The sequence below is a fragment of the Salmo trutta genome, chromosome 21 (genome assembly GCF_901001165.1).
Source record: "Salmo trutta chromosome 21, fSalTru1.1, whole genome shotgun sequence".
NCBI classification, from domain to species: domain Eukaryota; kingdom Metazoa; phylum Chordata; class Actinopteri; order Salmoniformes; family Salmonidae; genus Salmo; species Salmo trutta.
The window spans coordinates 50,112,788-50,126,304 of record NC_042977.1 but is presented as its reverse complement, the minus strand read 5'-3'; the positions used below and the strand labels follow the sequence as shown (position 1 = coordinate 50,126,304).

At 42.8% G+C, this 13,517-nt stretch overlaps 1 protein-coding gene across 1 annotated transcript in view; it reads left to right on the top strand.

The window, feature by feature from the left end:
* The first annotated feature begins 563 nt into the window (after positions 1-563).
* gipc2 (GIPC PDZ domain containing family, member 2) overlaps positions 564-13,517 on the top strand; it is a 51,897-nt gene continuing 38,943 nt past the window's right edge. Inside the window, exon 1 of the mRNA XM_029706052.1 lies at positions 564-1,192. Coding sequence (XP_029561912.1) covers positions 920-1,192 — 273 coding nt within the window. The 5' untranslated portion in view covers positions 564-919. The remainder of the gene's footprint in view (positions 1,193-13,517) is intronic.

Here is a 13,517-nt window from a genome sequence, read left to right as displayed (position 1 = left end):
TAGTGCACACTATTCCCTATATAGTGCACCCTATTCCCAATATAGTGCTCCCTATATAGTCCACCCTATTCCCTATATAATGCACCAGCCAGATTTATAGGAGCTAAGTGTACTTAACTGATTCCCTATATAGTGCACCCTATTCCCTATATAGTGCACCCTATTCCCTATATATTGTATCCTATTCCCAATATAATGCACCCTATTCCCTATATAGAGTCCCAGATGCAGAAACTGGAGGCAGATGGTTGGAGTCTTACAATGTTTATTAATCCAAAGAGGAAGGCAAGAGAATAGTCGCGGACAGGCAAAAACCAGATGAATTGACATTAATAATTTGAAGGATTTGCTAATAAAACAATAGATATAATTATAGGGTTGAGGGAAGTTAAAATCAATAAATTCAACAAAGTGAAGTGTACGCAGCAGTGGTAACAGTTGTAAGCGTTTATAGTAACAAAATGTGTACTTTGTATGTCCTTTTGTATGCGTGTTGTTTCGAGTGAAGAAGACGGGCAGGCAGGCAGGTCTATGGCGCAGAGATACACCGCCCCGCCGCCAGGACTCCTGCCCACAGACAAGCCTCCTTTCCCCGCACAGCAGACTGAAACAGAGTCGCTGTTGTTCCCGGCCGAGCAGCCTGTGTATTTTATACAGCCCGGTGGACATCACCTACCTGTTGAATATGACCTACTGTTTAATGATCAAATCAGGTGTTGAGTTGACAAGTTGATCATTAATAAACTCACTGTCGAAGAACAAAGTCGAACCTGGAGAAAAGGACAGTCAGTCAAGTCGAGGTAAAGGCGGAAGGAAGGAGGATTTGTGGAAGACACCACACCAATGTTCTAGCCGGAACAGACAGGACACCGGAATATATCAACCGAGCAAAAAACCGATTTATTAACGACACCACACGATGCCTTTAGGACTGAGACGAAAGAAGAACAAGTCGAGAGAAAGCTCGAACCTGGTGGAGAATGAGGAGGTCGGTGGACACGCCGCGGGCAGCTCGGTGAAGTCGACAGTAAACGGAGCGGGTCTCCCACCGCCACCTGCTAACCTGCGGCCCAAACTAGTGTTCCACACTCAGCTCGCCCACGGCAGCCCCACCGGAAGAATCGATGGATTTAATAACGTTAAAGAACTCTACGGGAAAATAGCTGAGACGTTCAATTTAAGTCCACCAGAGGTAGGTTTTTATTATTATTTTATTTTTTTTACAGCTTTTGTAGTTTTAGACCAGTGGTCACCTACCTTTTTCTGTGTCATGGTCCCTTTCTGAGTTAAAATACAAGCTGAGATCTACCGCTCACATTGTTTTTAAAAACATGACTTAAAAAAACGTAAAAAGCCTATGCAACATTCACCAATGAAACCAGTTCTGTAGCAGTGAGGTTTGTGCAGCAGGCTATAAGCCCAGTACATTATCACTGCAGATTGGCTATGCTTGAATTCTTCTTCTCAGACCATTTTGAAATGATCTTTTAGAAAATGTAGGTATATGATCAAACTTTAGTCTTCCAGCTGGTGGCGAAACTCAAGTCGAACTGCATTATTTCTGACACATGCACCAATTCATGTTGTTACTCCTATGACCAGAGAAAGTTCAATAATATTAATCGATATTAAAAAAAAGACACGCTCCGATAATAATAACAAAACAAGCTTATCGGAACAGTAGCCAGCGGTATGATAGATACATGACTTGCTCTCTGGGCCTGTCTAGTAGGCGGAGGTCTACCTTCAGACTAGTCAAATGTTTCAAAATGGGAACACTGTGCCTACCCTGCTCTTGGGCTGCTAAATCAAGTGCATCTACCTTCAACAGCCAACACGAATAATACAAGTAGGACGCTTTATCGTTTTTTTTTTTTTTTTTTTTTTTTTTTTACAAAAATGTTTGGTGATCGACTAGAATGCCTTGGAGACCGACCAGTCGATTGCCTTGGAGACCGACCAGTCGATTGCCTTGGAGACCGACCAGTCGATTGCCTTGGAGACCGACCAGTCGATTGCCTTGGAGACCGACCAGTCGATTCCCTTGGAGACCGACCAGTCGATTGCCTTGGAGACCGACCAGTCGATTGCCTTGGAGACCGACCAGTCGATTCCCTTGGAGACCGACCAGTCGATTGCCTTGGAGACCGACCAGTCGATTGCCTTGGAGACCGACCAGTCGATTGCCTTGGAGACCGACCAGTCGATTGCCTTGGAGACCGACCAGTCGATTCCCTTGGAGACCGACCAGTCGATTGCGATCGATAAAAACAAATGCCAGGCGAGTGGTGTAGCCAGTTTAGTGGCCAGCTGGTACGAGGTCCAAGCAGGACCAGAACCCCCCACCCTTCACACTATATTTAATTAATCATTCCACCCATGAGGTCAAAAGAGGGCGATTTGGTCATTTGACTGCAGGAAAGGGCTACGCAATAAGGCTCGAGGGGGTGTGGTATATGGCCAATATACCACGGCTAAGGGCTGTGACTTTAAATCATATTTCTCTCACAATTGTGATTCCTACAAGATGTATCCGGAGATTTGGTCAACTTTGTCATATTTGTCTAAAATCCTAAATGAATCAGGAATGAGCAGGGTGTCATAGGCGTCGTAAGGATTGGACCAAAACGCAGCGGGTAAAGTGCTCATCTTCTTTCTTTATTAAAGAAAACACTTAAACAAAATAAACTGATGACGAAAACAGTTCCGTAAGGCACACAGACTATACAGAAAATAACCACCCACAAAACACAAGAGAAAACAACCCCAACTAAATATGGCCTCCAATTAGAGACAACAACAACCAGCTGTCTCTAATTGGAGGTCATTGCCAAAAACCCCACATAGAAATAGAAAACTAGATAAACACATATAAATAGATAACATAGAACATAAACCAAAAACACCGAAACACACAAAACAAACACCCCCTGCCACGCCCTGACCAAACTACAATAACAAATAACCCCTTTTACTGGTCAGGACGTGACACAGGGCCAGCTATGCCATACAGATCCCTTATTCATGTCCTCATTACATGTGGAACAACAAACCCACAAATGGTCTGTAAAGGTTCTCCACTTTTAAATGATTTAAACAAATTATATTGAAATCACCATGGTCACAAACATAAACTGGCAACTCTACCTGCCTGATAGATTAATATACTGTAGAATTGGAATTTTGGTTTATCGTTTGTTACATTTAATTAGGTTTTAATTAGGTTTTATAATCTAGTTTTTTTCTTCAAAACATCAACTCCGTCAGGTTTGTTTTTAATGTCGACTCCATCAGGTTTGTTTTTAATGTCGACTCCATCAGGTTTGTTTTTAATGTCGACTCCATCAGGTTTGATTTTAATGTCGACTCCATCAGGTTTGTTTTTAATGTCGACTCCATCAGGTTTGTTTTTAATGTTGACTCCATCAGGTTTGTTTTTAATGTTGACTCCATCAGGTTTGTTTTTAATGTTGACTCCATCAGGTTTGTTTTTAATGTCGACTCCATCAGGTTTGTGTTTTAATGTCGACTCCATCAGGTTTGTGTTTTAATGTCGACTCCATCAGGTTTGTTTTTTAATGTTGACTCCGTCAGGTTTGTTTTTTAATGTTGACTCCATCAGGTTTGTGTTTTAATGTCGACTCCATCAGGTTTGTTTTTTAATGTTGACTCCGTCAGGTTTGTTTTTAATGTCGACTCCGTCAGGTTTGTTTTTAATGTTGACTCCATCAGGTTTGTTTTTTAATGTCGACTCCATCAGGTTTGTTTTTAATGTTGACTCCATCAGGTTTGTTTTTAATGTTGACTCAATCAGGTTTGTTTTTTAATGTCGACTCCATCAGGTTTGTTTTTAATGTTGACTCCATCAGGTTTGTTTTTTAATGTCGACTCCATCAGGTTTGTTTTTAAATGTAAACTCCGTCAGTGTGCTGACACATCTGATTGAATGGTTGTGTTTTTATTGGGGATTTTCAAATGAATAATTTTTTATATTTTACAAATGTTTGTATTGAATTTTTAGAGGCAAAAATATGTCTGTTTTGAGTATCTGTTATCTACTCCGTCACTAATGGAGTCAATCATTGTTTTTTTGTCAATATTCTGAAAAAATGTGTAATCACTGTTCTGCTTAAACAACGGAAGTATTTACTGTGCTAGGCCTCATGTTTACTCTATAGATATGTAATGTTCTAAATCTAAAACATGCTAACGTGCCAAAATGCTAACGCTAACGAATTTCATCGTGCTACAAAACAAATAAAAAAATAAGTTTGGAGATTTGTATTACATATTTGAATAATCTAATATTAGAATGAAACAATCAAGGCCTTTAAACACTTCTTGGACAATAACTGTACAATTTACATTCCTTTTATGGTGTTGGACGAAGTTGAGATAAATCCAGATAGTTGCATTTTATGGGGAAAATAAATGGACTAAATTAGGGGGTTATTCCTTTACAGGGTGAGATAGCTGATGCTTTGGTCTCATCAAAATCGAGACAAATATTTGTAGAATGAAAGTTGAAATTGTCCCATCTTTTAAGAATTCCTGAGCTTTAAAACAGGATATTTTTCTCTCAGCCTCATGGCAAAATGTGTATTATAAACCAGGTGTCACGACTTCCGCCGAAGTCGGCCCCTCTCCTTGTTCGGGCGGCGTTCGGTGGTCGACGTCACCGGCTTACTAGTTGCCACCGATCGATGTTTCACTGTTCGTTTGGTTTTGTCTTTATTGTGTACACCTGTTTTTGATTTCCCTAATTATGTTCATTATTTAAACCTCTGCCCTTCCTGTTTGTCTTGTCTGTGATTGTTTCCTGTCTTGTGGTTGTTGGTGTTTTTTTTTTTTTTTTGAACCATGTTATTTTCTGTGAGAAGTTTATTGATAAATTTGAGTAAACACATTTTGTTTACACTTATTCCTGTGTCCTGCGCCTGACTCCTCTACTTCTCAATAGAAACCATTACACCAGGTGGTTCGAGCCCTGAATGCCGATTGGCTGAATGCCGTGGTATATCAGACAAAAAAAGTACTTTTTACTGTTCTAACTAAGTTCGTAACCAGTTTATCATAGCAATAAGGCACCACGGGGGTATTTGGTATATGGCCACTATATTGCGGCTAAGGGGCAGTATCCAGGCACTCTGTGTTGCATCACGCCTAAGAACAGCCCTTAGCCGTGGTATATTGGCCATATACCATACTCCCTCGAGCCTTATTGCGTAGCCCTTTCCTGCAGTCAAATGACTGTAGATACATGTTAGAATCACCTTTGGCAGAGTCTCTAAGAGCTTCGCACACCTGGATTGTGTGACATTTGCTCATTATTCTTTTCAAAATTCTTCAAACTCAGTCAAATTGGTTGTGGATCATTGCTAGACAACTACTTTCAGATCTTGTCATAGATTTCCAAGTAGATTTAAGTCAAAACTGTAACTCGGCCACTCAGGAACATTCACTGTCTTCTTGGTAAACAACTCCAGTGTAGATTTGGCCTTGTGTTTTAGGTTATTATCCTGCTGAAAGGTGAATTTGTCTCACAGTGTCTGGTGGAAAGCAGACTGAACCAGGGTTTCCTCTAGGATTTTTTTCTGTGCTGAGCTCCATTCCATTTCTTTTTATCCTGAAAAACTCCTTAGTCCTTAACGATGACAAGCATACCCATAACATGATGCAGCCACCACTATGTTTGAACATATGGGGAAAAGTTGTGCTCTGTAATGTGTTCTATTGGATTGGCCCCGAACACAATACTTTGTTTTCAAGACAAAAAGTTAATTGCTTTGACACATTTTTTGCAGTATTACTTTAGTGCCTTGTTGCAAACAGGATGCATGTTTTAGAATGTTTTTTATTCTGTACAGCCTTCCTTCTTTTCACTCTGTCATTTAGGTTAGTATTGTGGAGTAACTACATTTAACATTTACATTTAAGTCATTTAGCAGACGCTCTTATCCAGAGCGACTTACAAATTGGTGCATTCACCTTAAGATATCCAGTGGAACAACCACTTTACAATAGTGCATCTAAATCTTTTTTTTTTGGGGGGGGGGGGGGTAGAAGGATTACTTTATCCTATCCCAGGTATTCCTTAAAGAGGTGGGGTTTCAGGTGTCTCCGGAAGGTGGTGATTGACTCCGATTGACTACAATATTGTTGATCCATCCTCAGTTTTCTCCTATCACAACCATTATTAAACTCTGTAACTGTTTTAAAGTCATGATTGGCCTCAGGGTGAAATCCCAGAGCGGTTTCCTTCCTCTCCGGCAACTGAGTTAGGAAGGACACCTGTATCTTTGTAGTGACTGGGTGTATTGATACACCATCAAAAGTGTATTTAATAACTTCACCATGCTCAATGTTTACTTTTTCTATATTTACCCATCTACCAATTCTTTGTGAGGCATTGGAAAACCTCCCTGGTCGTTGTGGTTGAATCAATGTTTGACATTTTCTGCTCAACAAGGACCTTACAGATAATTGTATGTGTGGGGTACAGAGATGAGGTAATCATTCAACAATCTTGTTAAACAATATTAGTCCATGCAACTTATGTGACTTGTTAAGCAAATCTTTACTCCTGAACTTATTGAGGCTAGTCATAACAAAGGAGTTGGTTGAATACTGATTGATTCAAGACATTTCAGCATTTAATTTTTAATTAATTTGTAAACATTTCTGAAAACATAATTCCATTTTGACATTATGAGGTATTGTGTTTGTAGGCCAGTAGCATAAAATCTCAATTTAATACATTTTAAATTCAGGCTGTAACACAACAAAATGTGGGGAAAGTCTGGCTCGCAGTCGGAATTCCAATTCATCCCAAAGGTGTTCGATGGGGTTGAGGTCAAGGCTCTGTGCAGGCCAGTCAAGTTCTTCCATGCCGATCTCAACAAACCATTTTCGTATGGACCTCGCTTTCTGAACGGGGGCATTGTCATGCTGAAACAGGAAAAGGCCTTCCCCAAACTGTTGCCACAAAGTTGGAAGCACAGAATCTTCTAGAATGTCATTGTATGCTGTAGCGTTAAGATTTCTCCTCACTGGAACTAAGGGGCACAAACCATGAAAAACAGCCCCAGACCATTATTGCTCCTCCACCAAACATTACAGTTGGCACTATGCATTCGGGCAGGTAGCGTTCTCATCGCATCCACCAAACCCAGATTCGTCCGCCGGACTGTCAGATGGTGAAGCGTGATTCAACACTCCAGAGAACCCATTTCCATTGCTCCAGAGTCCAATTGCTTTACACCACTCCAGCTGATGCTTGGCGTTGCACATGGTGAGTCTTAGGCTTGTGTGCAGCTGCTCAGTCATGTAAACCCATTTCATGAAGCTCCCGATGAACTGCTATTGTGCTGACGTTGCTTCCAGAGGCAGTTTGGAACTTGGTAGTGAGTGTTGCAACAGAGGACAGAAGATTGGCCTACCACTTAACAGCTGAGCCGTTGTTGCTCCTAGACGTTTCCACTTCACAATAACAGCACTTACAGTTGACTCGGGGGCAGCTCTAGCAGGGCAGAAATCTGACGAACTGACTTGTTGGAAAGGTGCCATCCTATGACGATGCCACACAGTCACCGAGCTCTTCAGTAAGGCCATTCTACTGCCAATGTTTGTCTATGGAGATTGCATGGCGGTGTGCTCCATTTTATACACCTGTCAGCAACGGGTGTTGCTGAAATAGCTGAATCCACTAATTTGAAGGGGTGTCCACATACTTTTGTATATATAGTGTTATTACCTATCTGTACTATTAGCCAGGGTAGGGCTCACCAAGTCATTTGGTTAAAGTTTGAATGTTCAAGCTGCCTTCCTTCCTTTGGACAGATGACACTTGTTGTCTTTACTTTATTGGTTAATGGATTACAGTGTGTTTTTCTTCTAATACTGAGAGAGAGACCTGGTGTTAACACTGAGAGAGAGACCTGGTGTTAATACTGAGAGAGAGAGACCTGGTGTTAATACTGAGAGAGAGACCTGGTGTTAACACTGAGAGAGAGAGACCTGGTGTTAATACTGAGAGAGAGAGAGACCTGGTGTTAACACTGAGAGAGAGAGAGACCCGGTGTTAATACTGAGAGAGAGACCTGGTGTTAACACTGAGAGAGAGACCTGGTGTTAACACTGAGAGAGAGAGACCTGGTGTTAATACTGAGAGAGAGAGAGACCTGGTGTTAACACTGAGAGAGAGAGAGACCTGGTGTTAACACTGAGAGAGAGAGACACCTGGTGTTAATACTGAGAGAGAGAGACCTGGTGTTAACACTGAGAGAGAGAGAGACCTGGTGTTAACACTGAGAGAGAGAGACCTGGTGTTAACACTGAGAGAGAGAGACCTGGTGTTAATACTGAGAGAGAGACCTGGTGTTAATACTGAGAGAGAGACCTGGTGTTAATACTGAGAGAGAGAGAGAGACCTGGTGTTAACACTGAGAGAGAGAGACCTGGTGTTAATACTGAGAGAGAGACCTGGTGTTAATACTGAGAGAGAGAGACCTGGTGTTAATACTGAGAGAGAGACCTGGTGTTAATACTGAGAGAGAGAGACCTGGTGTTAGCACTGAGAGAGAGAGACCTGGTGTTAACACTGAGAGAGACCTGGTGTTAATACTGAGAGAGAGACCTGGTGTTAATACTGAGAGAGAGACCTGGTGTTAATACTGAGAGAGAGACCTGGTGTTAATACTGAGAGAGAGACCTGGTGTTAACACTGAGAGAGAGACCTGGTGTTAATACTGAGAGAGAGAGAGAGACCTGGTGTTAACACTGAGAGAGAGAGACCTGGTGTTAATACTGAGAGAGAGAGAGACCTGGTGTTAATACTGAGAGAGAGACCTGGTGTTAATACTGAGAGAGAGACCTGGTGTTAACACTGAGAGAGAGAGACCTGGTGTTAATACTGAGAGAGAGACCTGGTGTTAATACTGAGAGAGAGACCTGGTGTTAATACTGAGAGAGAGACCTGGTGTTAACACAGAGAGAGAGACCTGGTGTTAATACTGAGAGAGAGACCTGGTGTTAATACTGAGAGAGAGACCTGGTGTTAACACTGAGAGAGAGACCTGGTGTTAATACTGAGAGAGAGAGACCTGGTGTTAACACTGAGAGAGAGAGGCCTGGTGTTAATACTGAGAGAGAGAGACCTGGTGTTAACACTGAGAGAGAGACCTGGTGTTAATACTGAGAGAGAGAGACCTGGTGTTAACACTGAGAGAGAGACCTGGTGTTAATACTGAGAGAGAGAGACCTGGTGTTAATACTGAGAGAGAGACCTGGTGTTAATACTGAGAGAGAAACCTGGTGTTAATACTGAGAGAGAGACCTGGTGTTAATACTGAGAGAGAGAGGCCTGGTGTTAATACTGAGAGAGAGATACCTGGTGTTAACACTGAGAGAGAGAGACCTGGTGTTAATACTGAGAGAGAGAGACCTGGTGTTAATACTGAGAGAGAGACCTGGTGTTAACACTGAGAGAGAGAGACCTGGTGTTAATACTGAGAGAGAGAGAGACCTGGTGTTAACACTGAGAGAGAGAGAGACCTGGTGTTAACACTGAGAGAGAGAGACACCTGGTGTTAATACTGAGAGAGAGAGACCTGGTGTTAACACTGAGAGAGAGAGAGACCTGGTGTTAACACTGAGAGAGAGAGACCTGGTGTTAACACTGAGAGAGAGAGACCTGGTGTTAATACTGAGAGAGAGACCTGGTGTTAATACTGAGAGAGAGACCTGGTGTTAATACTGAGAGAGAGAGAGAGACCTGGTGTTAACACTGAGAGAGAGAGACCTGGTGTTAATACTGAGAGAGAGAGACCTGGTGTTAATACTGAGAGAGAGACCTGGTGTTACTACTGAGAGAGAGAGACCTGGTGTTAATACTGAGAGAGAGACCTGGTGTTAATACTGAGAGAGAGAGACCTGGTGTTAGCACTGAGAGAGAGAGACCTGGTGTTAACACTGAGAGAGACCTGGTGTTAATACTGAGAGAGAGACCTGGTGTTAATACTGAGAGAGAGACCTGGTGTTAATACTGAGAGAGAGACCTGGTGTTAATACTGAGAGAGAGAGAGACCTGGTGTTAATACTGAGAGAGAGACCTGGTGTTAACACTGAGAGAGAGACCTGGTGTTAATACTGAGAGAGAGAGAGAGACCTGGTGTTAACACTGAGAGAGAGAGACCTGGTGTTAATACTGAGAGAGAGAGAGACCTGGTGTTAATACTGAGAGAGAGAGACCTGGTGTTAATACTGAGAGAGAGAGACCTGGTGTTAACACTGAGAGAGAGAGACCTGGTGTTAATACTGAGAGAGAGAGACCTGGTGTTAATACTGAGAGAGAGAGACCTGGTGTTAATACTGAGAGAGAGAGAGACCTGGTGTTAACACTGAGAGAAAGAGAGACCTGGTGTTAATACTGAGAGAGAGAGAGACCTGGTGTTAATACTGAGAGAGAGAGATACCTGGTGTTAATACTGAGAGAGAGAGACCTGGTGTTAATACTGAGAGAGAGAGACCTGGTGTTAACACTGAGAGAGAGAGACCTGGTGTTAATACTGAGAGAGAGAGACCTGGTGTTAACACTGAGAGAAAGAGAGACCTGGTGTTAATACTGAGAGAGACAGAGACCTGGTGTTAATACTGAGAGAGAGAGATACCTGGTGTTAACACTGAGAGAGAGAGACTTGGTGTTAACACTGAGAGAGAGAGACCTGGTGTTAACACTGAGAGAGAGAGACCTGGTGTTAACACTGAGAGAGAGAGACCTGGTGTTAACACTGAGAGAGAGAGACCTGGTGTTAATACTGAGAGAGCGAGACCTGGTGTTAATACTGAGAGAGAGACCTGGTGTTAACACAGAGAGAGAGACCTGGTGTTAACACTGAGAGAGAGAGACCTGGTGTTAGCACTGAGAGAGAGAGAGACCTGGTGTTAACACTGAGAGAGAGACCTGGTGTTACTACTGAGAGAGAGAGAGAGACCTGGTGTTAACACTGAGAGAGAGACCTGGTGTTAATACTGAGAGAGAGAGAGACCTGGTGTTAACACTGAGAGAGAGACCTGGTGTTAACACTGAGAGAGAGAGACCTGGTGTTAGCACTGAGAGAGAGAGAGACCTGGTGTTAACACTGAGAGAGAGACCTGGTGTTACTACTGAGAGAGAGAGAGACCTGGTGTTAACACTGAGAGAGAGACCTGGTGTTAATACTGAGAGAGAGAGAGACCTGGTGTTAACACTGAGAGAGAGACCTGGTGTTAACACAGAGAGACCTGGTGTTAACACTGAGAGAGAGAGACCTGGTGTTAGCACTGAGAGAGAGAGAGACCTGGTGTTAACACAGAGAGAGAGACCTGGTGTTAATACTGAGAGAGAGAGAGACCTGGTGTTAACACTGAGAGAGAGAGACCTGGTGTTAACACTGAGAGAGAGAGACCTGGTGTTAACACTGAGAGAGAGAGACCTGGTGTTAACACTGGGAGAGAGACCTGGTGTTAATACTGAGAGAGAGACCTGGTGTTAACACTGGGAGAGAGACCTGGTGTTAACACTGAGAGAGAGACCTGGTGTTAACACTGAGAGAGAGACCTGGTGTTAATACCAACGGTGGTCTCATGTCGTCTCTGTAGACTGCGCTAGAGGACGGTCATGTTATTTGTTATGCTCTCATGTTTCTTGATATTTGACTGATCAGCAGACTTCATGCAGTTGATTTCACCTGTGTATTTTTTATCAAATGAAATGATTTCCTTATAATGCATTTGGCTCAAATAACACTGATGGAGGACCAGTGTGTGTACATCTGTAATACAGATGGAGGGTCAGTGTGTACGTCATTAATACAGATGGAGGACCAGTGTGTGTACGTCTATAATACAGATGGAGGATCAGTGTGTGTACGTCTGTAATACAGATGGAGGGTCAGTGTGTACGTCATTAATACAGATGGAGGGTCAGTGTGTGTACGTCATTAATACAGATGGAGGGTCAGTGTGTACGTCATTAATACAGATGGAGGGTCAGTGTGTGTACGTCTATAATACAGATGGAGGGGTCAGTGTGTGTACGTCTGTAATACAGATGGAGGGGTCAGTGTGTGTACGTCATTAATACAGATGGAGGGTCAGTGTTTACGTCTGTAATACAGATGGAGGGGTCAGTGTGTGTACGTTATTAATACAGATGGAGGGTCAGTGTGTGTACGTCTATAATACAGATGGAGGGTCAGTGTGTGGTCGTCCATAATACAGATGGAGGGTCAGTGTGTGTACGTCTGTAATACAGATGGAGGGTCAGTGTGTGTACGTCTGTAATACAGATGGAGGGGTCAGTGTGTGTACGTCTATAATACAGATGGAGGATCAGTGTGTGTACGTCTGTAATACAGATGAAGATTCAGTGTGTGTACGTCTGTAATACAGATGGAGGGTCAGTGTTTAGATCTGTAATACAGATGGAGGGTCAGTGTGTACGTCTGTAATACAGATGGAGGACCAGTGTGTGTACGTCTATAATACAGATGGAGGGTCAGTGTGTGTACGTCTGTAATACAGATGGAGGACCAGTGTGTGTACGTCATTAATACAGATGGAGGGTCAGTGTGTGTACGTCATTAATACAGATGGAGGGGTCAGTGTGTGTACATCTGTAATACAGATGGAGGACCAGTGTGTGTACGTCATTAATACAGATGGAGGGTCAGTGTGTGTACGTCTGTAATACAGATGGAGGGGTCAGTGTGTGTACGTCATTAATACAGATGGAGGGTCAGTGTGTGTACGTCATTAATACAGATGGAGGTCAGTGTGTGTACGTCATTAATATAGATGGAGGACCAGTGTGTGTACGTCATTAATACAGATGGAGGGTCAGTGTGTGTACGTCTGTAATACAGATGGAGGGGTCAGTGTGTGTACGTCTGTAATACAGATGGAGGGGTCAGTGTGTGTACGTCTGTAATACAGATGGAGGGTCAGTGTGTACGTCTGTAATACAGATGGAGGGTCAGTGTGTACGTCATTAATACAGATGGATGGTCAGTGTGTGTACGTCTGTAATACAGATGGAGGACCAGTGTGTGTACGTCATTAATACAGATGGAGGGGTCAGTGTGTGTACGTCTGTAATACAGATGGAGGATCTTCATTTGATCACTCTTTTATTGCTGAGAAGTTTCCTGTAGAGCAGGAAATGCAAACTTGTAGTGTATTCAAGGTTTAAAAAGGTTTCTAAAGTTAGTAATTTCCAGTAATTATTATCTACATAATAATTCACATTTCCTGTTGCTGCAGGATTATTTTCCTGCTACAGCAAACTGGTTCAAATTGAGATCTGTATGCAACAGGTCTGAACAGCAACATAGAACGTGTTGAGTTAGGATCAGACAGACAGACAGACAGACACGGACAGACGGACGGACGGACGGACGGACGGACGGACGGACGGACGGACGGACGGACGGACAGACAGACAGACAGAGCTCAGACAGACAGACAGACAGGCAGACAGA